Below are 18,762 nucleotides of genomic sequence, written 5' to 3'. Positions count from 1 at the left end.
CAGCACTTACATTTTGATGTAAAATTTGAAAGACTGAAAGTAATCAGTGTTGGGAAGCACGTGGAGTAGTGGGAACTTGTTATACACTGAACTGAGAATATAACTTGATGCAACCACTTTGAAAAGCTGACATTAACTGCAAACTCTAAATATATGCATATCTTATGATCTAGCCATTCCTCTCTTCCAGATATATAATCCCCGGCCAATGTGCATGCATATATGTACAAAAAGACATGTACAAGAATGTTCATGGCAGCATTATTTGTAATAGCCCCAAACCGGAAACAACTCAAATGTCCCATAACAGTAGAATGGATAAAGTATGGTATTTCATACAATAGACTATTACAGAAGAGTGAAAATGAACAAATTACATCTACATATAACAACATACATATGTAAACCTTATAAACATGTTGAACAAAAGAAACTAAACATGAAAGAATTGTATGATTCCATTTTTTCAATAGTTCAACATAGGCAAAACTAATCTGTGGTGTAGTACTTATGACAGTGATTACCTTTGCAGAAGAGCAAGAGGAGTAGTGATTGGGAAGAGGTGTGAAGGGGACTTCTAGGTGTAGGTAATGTTTGTTTCTTACCCTGGGCGGTGATTACATGGGGATGTGTGTGTGTTCACTTGTGATAGTTCATTGAAATATACAGTTTTGGTTTATACACTTTTTTTTATGTATGTTATACTTCAATAAAAAGTTTATAAACCGCTACACTGAGACCTCATTTTTCACCTCAGTGGCAGAGATCAACACATTTGATAACATACTGTTGGCATTGGAGCTCCCTGCTCTTGAGAGATTTGTTTAGAAGGATCCTTCTAGAAAATTAAGCTTTGATACAGTAATCCCACTTCTAGGGATTTATACTATAGATATTCTTGTCCATATACAGAATTAGTAATTGTAACATCATAATATCAAGAGACTGGAAACAACCAAATTTCCATCAGTTAAGTAATTGTAATGTAGCCGTATAACAGAGTGCTTTGCAATTGTAAAATATTAGGAAACACTCTATATACTGATATAAAAAGATCTCTAAGTTAAAATGTTGTGTTCTGCAGTTGCAAATGATACATAAAATACATTACACTATTTTTATAAAAAGGGACAGAGGGAAGAATATGTGTATTTGCTTGAATGTGCATGAAACAACTTCGAAAAGATATTAAACAACCACAGTATCTCTTTCCCGTGGGGAGGAGAACTGGGTGGTTGGGAGGCAGATGTGAGGGACTATCTCTGCATACTCTTTTGTAATTCTACATTTTGAACCATACATTACCTAATATATTAAAAAGATTGTCGAACTCTTTGGTAATTTAATAATCAAATTTTTTTTCCCTTCAGACATGGCAAATATGTATGTCTTACTCCGTGCTGTGTCCACTGGTTTACCTCATATGATTCAGGAGCTGCAAAACCATATCCATGATGAGGGCCTTAGAGCAACCAGTAATCTTACTCAGGAAAATGTGAGTTATGTAAAGAACTGGAAAATATTTTTCTTAATCAGATTATCATGTGGTTTTTTTTTTATTTACTGTTATAAACCTTGAAAGAAAAGTTCTACTATGCCAATAAATAAAACATCTTTATTAAAATATTTTAAACCTAGAGTTTGTTGGACACATTTTGGAATTATCAAATTATTAGAAAATTATTGAATGAAATAGGCTGCTTCTTAGTTAAACACTGATGTGTTCATTTAACAATTATTAATGAACCTCATAAAAAATATGTTTGCTGTTGCTAAATGTGCTTCTGTGTAGCTGGCGTTAATAGTTGTAGTGGTACTGGAATTAATCAACGGTAATACAGACAACTCACAATTAGCTGTCTTTACATATGCTCTGAATTTGGTAGCCCAGGGGCACATTTAGATTAAAATAAACTTCCCAAAATATATGATTGCTCCTGCAAAGTACTCATAAATATTAGTGACCCTCATGTCCCTAATATCCATCTTTCTTAAAAGAGTTCCCTGCTAATCAAATGACTATTTATAACAAGGCATCTTTCCTATCAAATTGTGTTCTTATCAAATCTTATTTGATGGCCTTCCTTGTTTTTACTAGTGATAGTTGATAAATAGAATAGACATGACATGACATGTTTCTTCTTTTTTTGCGTAGAACTATTTGCTTATCATCTATACTGCAGTAATTTATGTATAGACATCACTGTTCAGGGGCATTTATTAGATGCTCATCACCTTAATTGTAGATTTACTTGACTTTGGCAAATAATCATTAGATTTTATGTCTTGCCATAGTGATATACAAAATTTCGATTTTTGTACAACTGTTAGTTTATATTGTTCAGGTTTATTAGTTTGTGTTATTTATTAGGTTTATTTTATTAGTTTTTACATATTCAGGGTGTTAAAAGACATTGGGCGTAGGAGCATAGAGTTTAGTGTCAAGGACTGGGCAATAGAAATACAAGAGAATGCATTTGTAGTAAACTCAAATAATTTTAGCTCACTTAGTTAAGTCTTAGGTACTAACTTTATATTTAATGCCATTAAAAGTAAAAATCACTTTTGCACTAGTATTTCTTCTCTCTGAGATGTGGGGAATTGCCCAGCTCCAGGGTCTCAGTTTTCTCAGATACTGGCTTTTGAACTCTGCTCTCTCTCTGAGCCTTCAGTGGCTTTGAAGGCAATTTTTGTTTATATAATCCTCTATGAAAGTGATAGGCCTAGTGATTCAGAGATTGTATCTTTTTACCCTTAAGATATGGTATTCCATCACCAGAGAGAAATGTGTTTTTAATGGATTCTTCTGGCAGAGAAACTATAGTCCTGCATTTATGATGTTCAGTGACAGCTAATTTCAACCTCAAAATTTGAGATTTTTAAGACTATTTTAGCTAAAAACATTTTTGAGGGTATGCATGCATGTATAACATTAATTGGCTTGGGGGAAATTTTATTCTTAATTAAATAACTCTTTAATAAGCCTCATTATATCTTTGAACTTCTTAAAATGTGTTTTTGTACTTTGTATTTTATATTTCTAGATGCCAACACTATTTGTGGAGTCAGTTTTGGAAGTACATGGTAAATTTGTTCAACTTATCAACACTGTTTTGAATGGTGATCAGCACTTTATGAGTGCATTGGATAAGGTAACTTTTTAAATTTATATATATAATGTCTATTTCTACAGATGCTTCTTGACCTACAATGAGGTTTTATCCTGATAAATCATAAGTTGAAAATGCATTTGTACACCTAACCTACTGAACATAAAAGCTTAGCCTAGCCTACCTTAAATGTGTTCAGGACACTTACATTAGCATATATTTGAGCAGACTCATCTAACACAATGAATACAGTGCAGAGTATCAGTTGTTTACCCTTATGATTGCATGGCTGACTGTGGCTCACTGCTGCTGCCCAGCATCACAAGAGAGTATTGTACCTCATATCACTAGCCCTGGAAATGATCACAGTTCAAAATTTTAAGGACAGCTTCTACTGAGTGCTTATTGCTTTAATACCACCGTAAACACGAAAATCGTAAGTCGACCATCTTAAGTTGGGGAATGTCTGTATATATACAGTTAACCCTTGAACAACGCAGGGGTTTGAGGCACCAGTACTCCTCACAGTGCAGTTGAAAATTTGCTGTAACTTTTTACCCCCCTCCCCAGAACTTCACTGCTGATAGCCTATTGATATTACCAGAAGCCTTACTGATAATGTAGTCGACTAACACATATTTTGTATGTTATATGTGTTATATATGGTATTCTTACAATCATAAACTAGAGAAAAGGAAATGTTATTAAGAATATCATAGGGAAGAGAAAATACATTTACAACATTTATTGACAAAAAATTGGGTAAAAGTGGACCCATGTAGTTTAAACCTGTGTTGTTCAAAGGTCAACTGTAATTCTCTTTATTTACATACTATTCTTCTTTTCTTAATTTTAAAGAAATTTTTCAATTATAGTTGACATTCAATATTATATTAGTTTTAGATATACAGCTTAGTGGTTAGACATCTATATAACTTAAGAAGTGATCCCCTGATAAGTCTTGCACCCACCTGACACTATACATAGTTATAATATTATTGACTATATTCCCTGTACTGTGCTTTCCATCCCTTGACTGTTTTGTAACTACCAATTTATATTTCTTAATCCCCTCACCTTTTTCACCAACTCCCCTCCCATCTGGGAACCATCACTTTGTTCTCTGTATCTATGAGCCTGTTTTTCTTTTGTTTATGTGTTTATTTTGTTCTTTAAATTCCACATGAAAGTGAAATCATATGGAATTTGGCTTTCTCTGTCTTATTTTACTTAGCATAATACCCTCTCGGTCCTTCCACGGTGGAAATTGTAAGATTTCATTCTTTTTTATGGCTGAGTAATATTCCATTATATATATGTACCACTTCTTTATACATTTGACTTTTGACTGGAGCATTTAATTTGTTCATATTTAAAGTAATTATTGATAGGTATATAGTTATTGCCATTTTATTAATCATTTTATGATTGTTTTTGTAATTCTCTGTTCCTTTCTTATTCTCTTGCTCTCTTGTATGTTGATGACTTTCTATGGTGTTATGTTTGGATTCCTTTATTTCTTGTATATCTCATAGATTTTTGGTTTGTGGTTACAATGTACTTCATATATACTAAGCTGTGTTTACAGCAGTCGATTTTAAATTGATGGTCCCTTAAGTTCGAACACATTCTAAAATCACTATCATTTTTACTCACCCTCCTACATTTGTTTTTGTCATTATTTTTTACTTCTTTTATGTGTATATTTGTGTGTATCCCTTAATTTACTCTTGTAATTATTCATGATCTTCCTGCTCTTGCCTTTTAACCTTTGTACTAGTGTTGGTTGGTCCACTGTTTTTATTATGTGTTTGCCTTTGTCAATAAGAACTTTTTTCTTTGTGATATTTTCTTACTCATATCTCAATTTATTTTTCTTCTTCTTAAAGAAGTCCCTTTAACATTTCTTGGAATACTATTTTGCTGGTGATGAACTTCTTCGGCTTTTTCTTGTTGGAGAAGCTCTTTGTTTTCTCTTTCGATTCTAAATGATAGTCTTGCTGGGTAGAGTTATCATGGTTGTGGGTCCTTGCTTTTAATCATTTTTTGAATATTTTGTGCCAATCCCTTGTAGCCAGCAAAGTTTCTGTTGAGGAATCAGCTGACAGTCTCATGGGAGCTCCTCGTAGGTAACTAACTGCCTTTCTCTTGCTGCCTTTAAGAGTCTCTCTTTGTATTTAACCTTTGACATTTTAATTATGATATGTCTTGGTGTGGGCCTCTTTGGAATAATCTTATTTGGGACTCTCTGTACTTCCTGGACTTGTATGTCCATTTCCTCTGCCAGGTTAGGGAAGTTTTCGGTCATTATTTTTTCAAATAAATTTTCAGTCCTTTGCTCTCTCTCTTCTCCTTCTGTTACCCCTATGATGCAAATGTTGATATGGTTGATATTGTCCCAGATGCCCCTTAAACTGTTCTTATTTTTTTTTTGCTGTTTTGATCTTGCTGTTTTCTGCTACCTTATCTTCCAAATCACTAATTAACCTAATCTGCTGTTAATTCCCTCTAATGTATTCTTTATTTCAGTTATTGTATTCTTCATATCTGACTGATTCTTTTTTATGTTTTCTATCTCTTTGTTGAAGTTCTCACTAAGATCATCTATTCTTCTCCTGAATTCATTGAGTATCCTTATAACTAGTGTTTTGAACTCTGCATCTGGTACGTTGCTTGTCTCCATTTTGTTTAGTTCCTTTCCTGGAGTTTTTCCTGTTCTTTCATTTGGGATATTTCTTTGTTTCATTTGGCTGCCTCTTTGAGTTTGTTTCTATGTATTAGGTAGATATGCTATGTCTCCCAGTCCTGGCCACGTGGCCTTATGTAGCATGTGTCCTGTGGGGCCCAGTGGCTCAGTCTCCCTGTTAATCTGAGCCAAATGCTCCAGAGTGTCCCTTGTGTGGATTGTGTGTGCTTTCCTGTTGTAGTCGAGTCTTGATTCCTTTTGGCAGGCACATCAGTGGGTAGAATTGACCCTCAGGCTGACTGGCTGTGAGGACTGGCCCTGACTACAGCAGACAAACTGTTGTGTGGAGGTTGACCCCATGGAGTGGAATTCGCTTTACTAGGTCTCTGGTACCTGCTGAGCCTTTGGGTGTGTTGTTTGTGGCGCTAATTGGGTGGTACTCTGGTTTGGTTTGAAGCCGGCCACCAGGTATACTGGTTCTGAAGCCTCTTGGGAGGGGTTCCAGTGCAGGCCAAGGTCAGATACTGCCTGTGCCCAGCCTGGGGCTACCTCCTAGGAGCTACAAAGTGATCTGTGGTTGGTATCTGCCTTTGCTGGGCTTAGAGGTGCCTAGGATGGTTATGCTGTGAACCTAGGCTGGCTACTACTAGTGCTAGACTTGAGGCTGCTTCGCAAGTGATAGAAGGTGTGCCAAGGCCAGCTGCTGCTTGTTTGCAGCTTGTGAACGTTTGAGAGATTTTAGGAAAATCTGTGGCATGGGCCCACGCCAGTGGCATATATGCATTAGCCTTTGAAAGAGGTTTGGGCTGGATGCATGAATTTCGTAGGACAAGGTCTCAGAGAATCACTAGACTGGAGTGAGAATGGTGTTAGTCAGTTTGATGGAAATTCAGTTGATGAAGACACAGTTGGCATCTTCCTATTCCTGTAGGCTGTGTGTGGGGAGGGCTCAACAAAGAAACAGTGTTGCCTGCCAGCTTTTTAGTCCAGAAGAGAGCTGCCCCTCCAGCCCTTTCCTTGAAGCCAGACAATTCAGTTCTTCCCCATATGCTCCTGGTGGTTTTTGAATGGTTGTCTCTTCTATTGAGCGTAGGGCAAGTATTTGTGAGTGATTGATTCTGTGCTCAGGACCTTTATGAGGTCTACAGCAGCCCTCTGTCTTACCCAAACTGAGTCTTTCCTGATTTTCACAGCCAGATGTTGTGGGGGCTTCTTTTCCTGGCACTGGTGCACTGGGCTGGGGTGCCCAGTATGGGTCTGAGCAGCCCAGTGTGGGGTTGGGACCTCTCGTTCCTCAGTGGAAGTCAATTAACTGCCACATGAGTGCGAGACCAGCCCGTTTCATATCTCCACCCCTCTTACCAGTCTCAAAGTGGCTTCTTCTTCATACCCTTAGTTATAGCAGTTCTGTTCAGCTAGTCTTCAGGTGATTCTCAAGGGTGGTTGTTCTATAATTTAGTTGTTATTATGTTATCGTGGGAGGAGGAGAGCACAAAATTTATTTATTTTGCCGTCTTGATCAGAAGCCTACTTATTATTCTTTAAGGCAGTTTTAGAATTAGGGCTTCTAATTACAAGATTTCTAATCTAGATGTGAAGAGTAATCTTAAGTAACTAATTTAAATATAAAAAAATAGTTATAATGTAACTTTTAAATTAATAACTGAATGGTTAAATTGAATGTTCGAATTATGAGAATTGAGTTTTGCATAATTATGCTGTATCAGGAGAATTGCTAATAAACTAGTATGTTCAGAAAAAACTTGTGTACTATTCTTTAGTGCTGATTTTTTTCTTTGAATATAATACTTAGTCTATGTTGAATAATGTTTGAAAAAAAATAAATGTATTTTACAAACTTGAATTTTGGTATACTTTAAATGAATTTTACTTCCATGGTTGTTACAAGATTTTAAAAAGGATATAGCCTTATTTTATCTATATTTCAATATCACTAATGAGTTACAATAGCTTTTAGTAGGAATGGAATATGTAATTATCGTGAGGGTGACACTTAGAAGAGTTTACCCTGTGTTAGATATGAAAACAAAATTAACAAACTTACCAAATGCTGTGGTTTCTTTTGTGGGTTAATAATTTATGGACATACAGATTATAGCATATATTGAACCAGCTGTACTTTTACCTTATTATTGGTGGCTAATTACTGGCCTGTTTTCAATTTAGGCCCTCACATCAGTTGTAAATTACAGAGAACCCAAGTCTGTTTGCAAAGCTCCTGAATTGGTAAGTTTGATGATTACTTAAAAATAATCTTATGAAATATTACTATTAGAAAATGAACACCGAGGAGAATGTCAAATTAATTTGTTTTTGTAGCATTTTTGAGAAAAAAAAACAAATGAAATTAAATTATTAAAAATAAAATTATTATCTACATCATATTGGCATTTAAAGAATGTAGTAGAATGCAGTAGGCCACATACTACAGCCTTTTCTTAAGAAATAACTGAAGGAGAAAATATTCCATTTTATGAAGTTTGGGTTTTAGAGTATGTCTGCTCTAAAATAATTTGCATTGCTTCTCACAGAGATTTTATTTTATCTGAAATCTAAAGGAAATTTGGTGATAAATTTTTTATAATCATTAAAGGAAACTTAATTACAGTGTTATTGTAAGAGTAAAAAAAGTACTTGTTTAAAGTCAAAAGTTATAGAATTGCTCAAAACTCATCTAGGTTTTTTTTTGAAACATATTACTTATATCAATGCTTTATTGGTAACTAAGTGTTGATTAGATTTTGACTTAGTCATAGTTTTTTTTAAATTGCCTTATGACATACATTTTAAGTTCTTTAGTGCATGTTCATGATTTTTAAAACATAAGCTTTAGGATGCTAGATACCATGTCCATTGATCTTATTTTGTACTGATGTCATTTTGCTTCCTTTGAGGCTTATGTACAGAAGGGCCCTTTATAAGATTTACTGTCGCTTTCTCTTTGAGCTTGCTAAGTACTGTGACAACTTACTAAAGAAATCAGCGAAGGGGATGACTGAGAATGAAGTGGAAGACAAACTCACCAGCTTCATTACTGTTTTCAAATACATTGATGATAAGGATGTTTTTCAAAAGGTAAGTTTTGAATAGAGAAGCTTTATTTGTGTTTTAGTCAGCTTTGATTTATTTTTGAACTTTAAATCATCAGAAGGCAAGTAATCTTAAAAATACTTTTTTTAATACAGTTCTACGCAAGAATGCTGGCAAAACGTTTAATTCACGGGTTATCTATGTCTATGGATTCTGAAGAAGCCATGATCAATAAATTAAAGGTAATATAAGCCTTTGATCTTCAATGTCCTAGAAATTATTCTACTAGCACAGAAGGATATTTATTGCAGAATTATATATAACAAAACAATTCATCAATAGGTGACTGGTTAAATGTATAATAGGTTAAATGTATATTCATATGATGGGATATGCAAATACTGTTAAAAGGACAAATCTCTATATATATATTGATATGGAATCATTCACAAGATAAAGTGTTAAATTTACAAAAGATGTGTATTACTCATAAATGAATACACCTAAAGTATTCCTTTAAGTACAAGTTTTGTAGTGCAATTGAATTTGTTTATTTTTACATCATTTTAGCTTACACATTGATAAGTAGTAGCTGATTCATTTTTATCCTGATTATTCAATAGTTGATAATTTTTCTGTATAGTAGACCATAGGGTTAGCAATAGTAAAACATTCTTATTAATCAGTATGGTTTATTATTTCCCTTTTTAAATTGTGTATTTTAAAACTTTGTTTTTTTTACAGCAAGCCTGTGGTTATGAGTTTACCAGCAAGCTACATCGGATGTATACAGATATGAGTGTCAGTGCTGACCTTAACAATAAGTTCAACAATTTTATCAAAAATCAAGACACTGTTATAGATTTGGGGATTAGTTTTCAAATATATGTTCTACAGGTATGAATATGTAGTTTATTGTGGACATTTACTAATAATTTCAAGTACTCTGATACAAAGACTTAATAAATGGATGCTTGCTTACATTTCTTTCAATTAACATATTATAGTTTTTTAAGTTATATTGATTTGGAATGAAATGTTCCATGATAGTAATGCCAATAGGTTTTATCAGCATTTTGAGGAAGAAAAAAAGAGGTGCTTTAGTTGGTTAAATCATTTTATTAATATTTACTTTCAAGTTAGATGGTTATATATTTAATTTTTTTATTTTGCCTTTTTTCTTCTAGGCTGGCGCATGGCCTCTTACTCAGGCTCCTTCATCTACATTTGCAATTCCCCAGGAATTGGAAAAAAGTGTACAGATGGTGAGTTTGCAGGAAACATATTAGAAGACCTAAGGAATTTTAATAATTGTCTTCATGTTATGTCACTTTAAATATTTTTCCAAAGTCTTAACAGCTTGTGTGTTATAAAAATACATTCACAAACTATAGTTAATATACCTTGGAGGAAGAATATAAATTATTATAGTTACTAAGGGTGTCATACACTTCTTTGTCAAAGCGTGTCTCTTATTCTTAGTAAAATTATTATGTACTCTTAAGCAGTTTTAAGTTATAAAAATTTTGATATTAGAAGAAAGTTTAGAACCTAATAGTAAAAACAATCACTTTCTAACTTTTTATTTCAATTTCAAGTCATTTTTTTTACCTCATTTGACCCTTGTAGTTATTTTGACTTCTGGGCTGTAATTTAGGTAAATATATATGGACTGTGGAATATTCTAGGAAAATGGATTGAAATAGGAGAATTCAAATAAAAATTGCCTTAACATGTGACTGAATAGAAACCTTAGAATGCTTATTCAAAAGCTTTTAAAGAGACTGTAGAGACTGGATCCTTGGCAGCTTTATTGAGCTATAATTTATATACCATATATCTTAGTCTATTCAGGCCTCTGTAACAAAATGCCACAGACTGGGTAGCTTATAAACAACAGAAATTTATTTGTCACAGTTCTGGAGCCTGGAATTCTGAAATCAGGGTACCACGCGCCAGGCTCCTGTTCAGGTCACACACTTCTTGTTGTATCACATGGTGAGGAAGGGGCTAGGGAGCTCTGTGGAGTATTTTATATTAGTACTGATCCCATTCACGAGGGCTCTACCGTCGTGATTTAAATCATGTCCCAAAGGCTCCACCTCCTAATACCATCACATTAGGCATTAGGATTTCAACATATGAATTTGGGAGGACACAGATATTCAAACCATAAAACTCTAGGATTTACTAATTTAAAGTATACAATTTCAGTGGTTTTTAGCATATTCACAGAGTTGTGCAGCTATCACCACAATTCATTTTAGAATATTTTTATTAACCAAAATTGCTGCAAAAGAAATCCCCTATGCAGAGTCCACTACCACTACCACTGTGTCTCAGCTTTGGTGCAGGTAGCGGCCGTCGCTGGGACAGCTGTGCTGCTGACCATCCCCAGGCAACATGTTGAAAGTCGTTGACAACTATCCACACTTGCCAAATACATCCCATTCTCCACATCCAGTGTGAGGTCCTTCCAGGTACAAAGTGGACATCATGGCTGAGAAGTTTGACTGCCACTACTGCAGGGACCCCATGCAGGGGAAGGAGAACATGGAGAAAGATGGCCACCACTGCCCCCTGAAGTGCTTTGACAAGTTCTGTGCCAGCACCTGCGTGGAATGCCGCAAGCCCATCAGTGCGGACTGCAAGGAGGAGCACTCTAGGAACTGCAATTGGCATGACACCTGCTTCTGCTGTGCTAAGTGCCCTCACTTCTTGGCCAATGAGACCTTTGTGGCCAAGAACAACAAATTCTTGTGCAACAAATGCACCACAGGGGAGGAGTCCGTCAAGTGCAAGGGCTGCTTCAAGCCGATTGTGGCAGGAGATCAGAACATGAAGTACAGGGGACTGTCTAGCACAAAGACTGCTTAACCTACAGCAATTGCAGGCAAGTCATCAGTACTGGAAACATTTTCCCTAAAGAGAAGAACTTCTACAGCATGACTTGCTATGAGGCCACATTTTCCACGTGTTGCATGAAGCGCAACAAAGCCATCCCATCTGGAGGAATCATTATCAGGATCATCAGCCCTGGCCTGCCAACTGCTTTGTGTGTGTTACCTGCACTAAGATGCTGACTGGGCAGCGTTTCACCACTGTGGAAGCCTAGTATTACTGCGTGAATTGCTCCAGGAACTTTGTGGCCAAGAAGTATGCTGGATGCAAGAACTCTATCGGGAAAAGGAGTGACCACCCAGTCTCTAAAGTTAGGAAGTTCCCAGTGTGTCACGGGAAATGCTTACCTCTCACCCAGTTTCCCAGCACCAACCTCCAGGGCAACTTGGAGAGAGGACTTGTCCTTTATGGTGGTGGCTCTTATAGAAAAATCGAAGCTTAGAATCTCCGTGAGGCCTGGGTTTAGTAAAGACTCCAGTGTGGTGGCTTATGAAGGACAATCCTGCTGCTTCACTGCAAAAATGCTCCATGAGCCTGGCCAGCAAGCACTTTGTTTTCCATCAGGAGCAAGTATATTGCCCAACTGTACTAAAAAGCTATAAAGTGACAGGGGCGCCTGTCCTATAAAATGAAATTGAATCTTTTTCGTGTCCTTGCCCTCTGTCCTGCACCATCTATAGGTAAAGAATGGCCTTTCATCTCTTCAAAGTTGCTCAGTCTGTCTTTTCTCTCATTTTACAGTATTACTCAAATAAGGGCACACAGTGATCATATGCAAAAAGCAACTCCGCAGCAAAGTTAATTTTGTGACAGCTACAGTTAAAAAACAAACACTTAGATTTACTCTTCTGCTTGTTCATCATAGAGCAGAAAAATGCTAACCATTTAGCTGCTTAGTGATGAAAGCAAGAAGCCTAAGAGATAAAGCCCCCACTGAGATGCCCTTTGTGGCTCAGCAGGGACCCACCGTGACCTCACATGACACACAAAAGTGGCAGCAGCTGCTCCAACTCACTGCTCACCCTGTTCTGTGAGTAGAAAGAGAACTTAGCAAAATGCATGGTTTAACTTCTTCATCAGGAACTTTCTTCTGTTCTTTTGTGCTTTTGAATGAATAATACGAATTTCTAGAAAATTAACTTTTGAACTTAGCTGTGATTCCAAACTGACTTTTCCCCTGTACTAATGTTTGAGTTCACACGTGGCGTGTTTTCTGAACATTCCTACTTTCAGGCATGGAACATGCATATGACTTGGAGAGTATAGGCAGATCCGAGAAAATGAGCCTGTTTCAGAGGAACATCATCACAGCAAATACTTCTGGGAGCTTAACAAAACTAACCCAGTTGTGTTTTTTTAAAAAAATAATATATTTTTTAAATTAATAGTAACATAGTTTATGGGTTTGGAGACTTGCATGAAAACATTTTAGCCCCCTCAAATGTTCCTTCAGTTTTGAAATCATCCTACAGATGTAAAAATAAGATGCTAGAGGGGTACCTTAGCAGGCACCAGGACTGTCACTTACATGGCTGTAACAGTTCCAAACAATGAGTTGAATTCCTTGTAACAGTAGTTGTCTGCCCTTTGTCCGTGTGTTATAGAGGCCCACCATATCTTTTCTCTTGTGATTCTTAGGACTGTTCCTCAAGAGCTTAGCTGGATATCTGATGAGGTAGTGGGGAGGCCACTGTCCTCATAGGCAGGACAGGATTTCCATGTAGTGCTTACGTGAGATGCAGGCTCACCTACTTGCTGTACTCGATCTACATTGTTATATTACATAGTAGAATGAGATGATATCAAAAGTGAACATGTAATGACAATGCACATTAACATTCTCATAGCAATGATTAGAGAAGCTGATGCCTCATTTCTACATTTTATCATTAGGGATTATTATCTGATGTTTCAGTGTGTCCATTGTATGGGTATACCACATTTTTAGTAAATGACTAACGCTGCTGTGAACATTTATATACAAATTTTTGAGTGGACGTGTTTTCATTTGTCTTAAAACTGACCCTTTTTGATTCTCTAACTCACCAAAAAAGGCTTCTTATTTCTTGATGGGCTTGAAGTTGGGTAGCATTTTTTTCCTAGAGAAATCTTCATTACTTTTTAATAGTTCCTGATTTGGCAGTGTTTTGATATTGTGAACCATTGAGTTATACATACATTTAAGAAGTTTAAAAAGAAAATGGTATTTGATTACACTGTTTCCTAGAGATGTTCACAAATGATAATTTGAACCATTTCTTAAATATGTTATTTTTGTTACTTTCAAAGTAAAGGTTATAAATAAAATAACAGTGTAGTCTCTGGAATCATAATTCCTGGTTTTGAATGTCTTTTCTGCCATTTACTATGCTCTGTGACTTTGGGCAAATAACTTTTAAATTTTTTGTTAACTGATAATAGTACTTTATACAAACTAGTTTATTTAAAGATGAAATGAAATCATGTACAGCACTAAAGCACTTAACTTGGTATACAATAAGAACTCACTAAGCGGTAGCTGATAGTAGAAGTCATGGTTATAGTAATATTGGTAATAGAGTACTCTGAACAGCCAGGCGGATTTCAAGTTATCAGGCATAATAGGAGTATAATCCAGGACTTTTTGCGTCTTCTTAGAAAAGGCATTAAAGCGCAAACCATCTTAGAAACCATATGAAGAAGAGCATTCATTTGGATGAGTAGAGTATGAACCCAGGTTATTGTAAATTTTGAAGAAAGGATAGATGCAAGCTAGGGGCAAGGGTTGTGGTAGCCACCTTTGACTTAAAAACATTTCTTCATAGGAGCTTGCTCTTCCATTTGAAATTAAGGCAGAGTGGGGGCTGGCAGAAACAAAGTTTTCTTCTAACTTTGTTTTCTTCTCTTTCTCCTTGAAATAATTATTTTCCAGTATTGGTTTTTCAATCCCATAACTTTTATTTATTAATGCATGACCTTCATCAAGTTTCAGTTTTCTCATTTACAAACAGGAAATGGGTTTCTTTCCGACTATAAAATTATGCTTTCATAATATTGTTCTGTCCATTTGGGTTTTCTCTAATTACCAGTAGAGGGAGTTTGCCTCATATTTTTTCCTAGTAAATACAAGTTTTCAGTTACACAGGAATGAAAATTCATTGGTGTGTACTTAATAGTATACATTTTTCACATGTAAATTAATTCATCTGGCCTTAGTTGATCATTTATATTTTTTATATCTTAATCTTAGGTATAGCTGTTTATCAAAAATTGCTTTTCATTTTACACATATGTATCTTAAAACTATTGAAATTAAGATTTAATTAAAGGTAATTTATTTTGTTCATTAGACCAGTAAATTTTAATTGTTAGATTTCTTTTGTTTACCTAGTCCACAAACCTAAATAATACTAAAGAAATATAAAGTAGTGTATATTAGTGCAGCTCTCTGTTAGAAGTGTATCAACTCTGAATACAAAATGTTAATTTTTAAGGCCCTTTGAGTTCTAATTACGCCTTCAAATGGTATGTGAAAGATTCTGAAGTTTAGTCAAGATGTAGTTCTTACTAATAAACTTTGATAACGATTATTTAATGATATATAATTAAGCAAGGTTTTACAACTTTTGTCTTTTAATACCAGATGAATTTATAATATTCCCATTTGGAACTGAGTCTGTTTGTTATGACTAGGTATAGAATCTTTATAAATCACATTTTAAATTTGAGGACAAAGAAATGTATTTTGGTATATTGATAACATCATCAGTAAAAATATTGATAGAACTAGTTGCTAGGAGTATAAAGAAGTAAAACATGCCTTTGGAGCTTTGAATATACATATGAAAGCTACTTTTGCACTTAAATAATTTGTAAAGAGCATTTTAAAGTTTGGTTTTTCAGTTTCAAAAATGCTTTATTTTGCTTTTGTCCACAAATTCATTATAAATGTTTCATAATTATGAGTTGTATAGTAATAATTGAATTTTATTCATACCACGGAGATTACTAATTAATCAAAGCATACTGTGGGATCCTTTTATGACATATTTTTTCTCTTTATCAAGATTAGAACCAGGTAGAAAATCTTAAGTCGTTTCCTTTGTATCATGCAAAGGGGTTGGTGGATTTGCTTCGTCAGGAGAGCACTGCATTATTAGAGGGAAAATGTGTTTAACAGGTTCCAGCTTCCCAGGACTAGTCAAACTTGGAATAAACTGCTGAAAAAAATTCACCAATTCCCTTGGCTGGCAGCTATAAATTTTGTTGTAAGAAGTGGAAATAGTGTGGCTGATAGGTCAGATTTTGCTAAATGCTTTATTTAAACTTCTTTTTGAAAGTACAGAATGTAAAGTTTAATATACAAATAAAAGCTTTAGGCATATTACATATGGAACATCATGCTAAAAGTATGTCCACAATTCTGAATTCTGACATGTTGCATTTGTTTATTTTTCAGTTTTGTAATGAAGTTGAAGATTTATCTTTTACATTTCAATATTATTTTCTCACTATATATTATGTAATAGCTCTTTAAAAGATATGAACACTGTGTTTGTGGACTGATGTCCTACAATCACACATTCAGTACAAGGAAGGAATTTTAAACATTTCAAAGCTACATTACTAGAATGTTAAATTTAATAGTATCAACAAAAAGAGATACAAAGACAAATACTGTGAAGCTTTGTATTGGTGTTTGACTGGATGTGAAAGTTAAATCGTAGCTGTCACTTTATAGGTAACCACAGATATATTAATCAACATGTCACTTCAGTATGTTTGCAAACAAATAAAGCTGTGACTTGTATTTTCATACTGAAATTTATATGATGGAAGTTTTGGTAGATAATTATAAAGTCCAAATTGATATTCAGAAATGATATTGAATCATTATGTCATTTCTGAATTTATACAAAAAGTCAAATTTGCAGGGCTGTGTTTTAGTGGAGAGTTCCCTGGACAAGGTTGTAAGTGAAAAGAGCTGGACTAATATTTGTGTTAGTCAGTAAAATGAATAGGTATACCAGATGAGCTATAATAACTTTTTTAACGTGAACATTTTAAAACATTTTTAGTGTAGTGATATCCGAGTAAGTTATGCTATAGTAGCTGCAAATAATTTGATTTTTTTCTTTTTTACAGTTTGAATTATTTTACAGCCAGCATTTCAGTGGAAGGAAACTTACGTGGTTACATTATCTCTGTACAGGTAAAATGCATTTAATTATATCTACTTTAATGAAATTTACCAGCTATGATTATGTTAATAATTTAGAAAGAGGTTTCCTACAGCATAAATATGTTTTTTTCTAATGATAATTTTTAACATTTTCTCCTCCATCTACCTTTAATGCTTACCGTTAAAAAACTAATAATGAAAATAAAGTACAGTACCTTTTAATAGTATTTTATAACAGCTACTTATATAATTACTGCTTAAGAAATTTTCTCAATTTTATAATAATTAATTACATTTCTGTAAAAAAAACCATTTTTTATAACATTAGAAATTTTATTTAGAAACCTAGATATAGTGAGTCAAATAATCCAAGAAACCTGTTCTCTCTAAATATGCCAGATATCATCAGGAATTTCATTAAGTATTGTAGCATTCTAAGGAGACATAGCCATTTGATTTTTATTTGTGGTACTATAGTGATCTGCAACAGTAAATGCTTTTTTTAGAATGTCCCCCTTAATTTTCAGTAGTTTCCAATTTTAGGAAAGTTTAATCAGAATCTAATCATTTCCTTTGCTTTCTGGAATAGTGGGGCCACTGTTATTATTATAGTTATTATTAGGTAGGATTAACACCTGAATAATTATAGACTTTGTGCAATTGCTCTAAATTGCCTGAAGATGTTAGCCAAACCAAACACTCAGTTTTCTCTACATATGCTTTGAAAAGTACAGCGAGTCAGCTTTTCTTTTGTACATTAACATGTATATGTTAATATATCTTAGAGATGGTACAACAAAATCTGATCAGTTGCCATAAACTTTAATAGGAAGTCTTTCTATTCACTTAACCTAAGAGAAATTTCATCTAATTCCTCTTAAGTGTCATGTATTTGACTACTTGACATTTGTAATATGATATCTCATTGTGTTAGTAATACATATTCATAATAATTTTTACAAGTTTATCTTTATTTGAGCAAGTTGGACATTTTAATTTTTTCAATAGTTCGTGAAATAGACATGTTTATTGATATTTTTAATAAGTGGTCACTTAGTTGTTGCCTTTAATTTTACATCTGTTGTGAATATTTTTCTATTCTCGTTTAGTAAATACAATTGATTTTAAGGAAAAAAAATTGCTGGACCAGTATTTTAGATAACTAAAAAAGCTAGTATATCTTAATATACTGAATTTAATTTTCTTTTACTTCACATCTGTCTTGAGTTTAAACTCTCTTGGTTATTCTCATTACTTCAGTAATAATTAAACTGTCTCCTAAAGTAATTTTAATGAGGGTGTTTGGCAGCTAGTTGTATATAGAAATGAAAAAACTATGTACATATTTCTTGCCATTGGAATTTGGGTAGATAACTGTTAACAATAACATCTAAATAGGAACAAGCACAACTTTCTTTTTCTGTTTTTGAGCTATGCTAAATTCTCAAGCTCGTCCATATGAACAAGATTTTTGGAGCTCTTTTGTTTATTTGTTTTGTCTTGTTTTAGTGTTATGTGTTTGTATCTTAATTAAAGCCAAATAATTCTTTCTTTGGAAAAGAAGATGTTACCCTTGTAAATTTATTTATTGTCTTGAACCACTGAAGGCACGGAAAAAAATCTATGACTTATCAGTGAAACCACTGGCTAAAGTTTTGTTTTTTATTTATTCATTTATTCACTTAAAAGGTTCTCAGACACCATCCATAAATAAGATATATGTTCTGGAGTGCCCACATTTGTCAGAAGGCTCCAGGGGTCCTTTAAAACCTTGGCTCTGATACTGGACTGATCACTCAAGAGTTCTGATTCCTGAGAACTCCGATCATTTGTACTTATATATATATTCAAAA

At 34.3% G+C, this 18,762-nt stretch overlaps 1 protein-coding gene and 1 pseudogene across 6 annotated transcripts in view; both read left to right on the top strand.

Annotated features, from left to right (window-relative positions):
- CUL2 (cullin 2) overlaps nucleotides 1–18,762 on the top strand; it is a 93,834-nt gene that overhangs the window by 65,889 nt on the left and 9,183 nt on the right. For all 6 annotated transcript variants that reach the window (XM_025046408.1, XM_025046407.1, XM_025046406.1 and 3 more), the window contains 8 exons: nucleotides 1,371–1,495; nucleotides 3,045–3,152; nucleotides 7,984–8,043; nucleotides 8,764–8,892; nucleotides 9,003–9,089; nucleotides 9,592–9,744; nucleotides 10,035–10,112; nucleotides 16,873–16,939. In XM_025046408.1, the coding sequence (XP_024902176.1) occupies nucleotides 1,371–1,495; nucleotides 3,045–3,152; nucleotides 7,984–8,043; nucleotides 8,764–8,892; nucleotides 9,003–9,089; nucleotides 9,592–9,744; nucleotides 10,035–10,112; nucleotides 16,873–16,939 (807 nt within the window). The remainder of the gene's footprint in view (nucleotides 1–1,370; nucleotides 1,496–3,044; nucleotides 3,153–7,983; nucleotides 8,044–8,763; nucleotides 8,893–9,002; nucleotides 9,090–9,591; nucleotides 9,745–10,034; nucleotides 10,113–16,872; nucleotides 16,940–18,762) is intronic.
- Nucleotides 10,131–12,391, top strand: LOC102895400 (annotated as a pseudogene).

This window comes from Pteropus alecto, unplaced genomic scaffold, assembly GCF_000325575.1.
Source record: "Pteropus alecto unplaced genomic scaffold, ASM32557v1 scaffold204, whole genome shotgun sequence".
NCBI lineage: Eukaryota > Metazoa > Chordata > Mammalia > Chiroptera > Pteropodidae > Pteropus > Pteropus alecto.
Note: the sequence above shows the minus strand (reverse complement) of the source record. Positions and strands in the feature narration are given on the sequence as shown.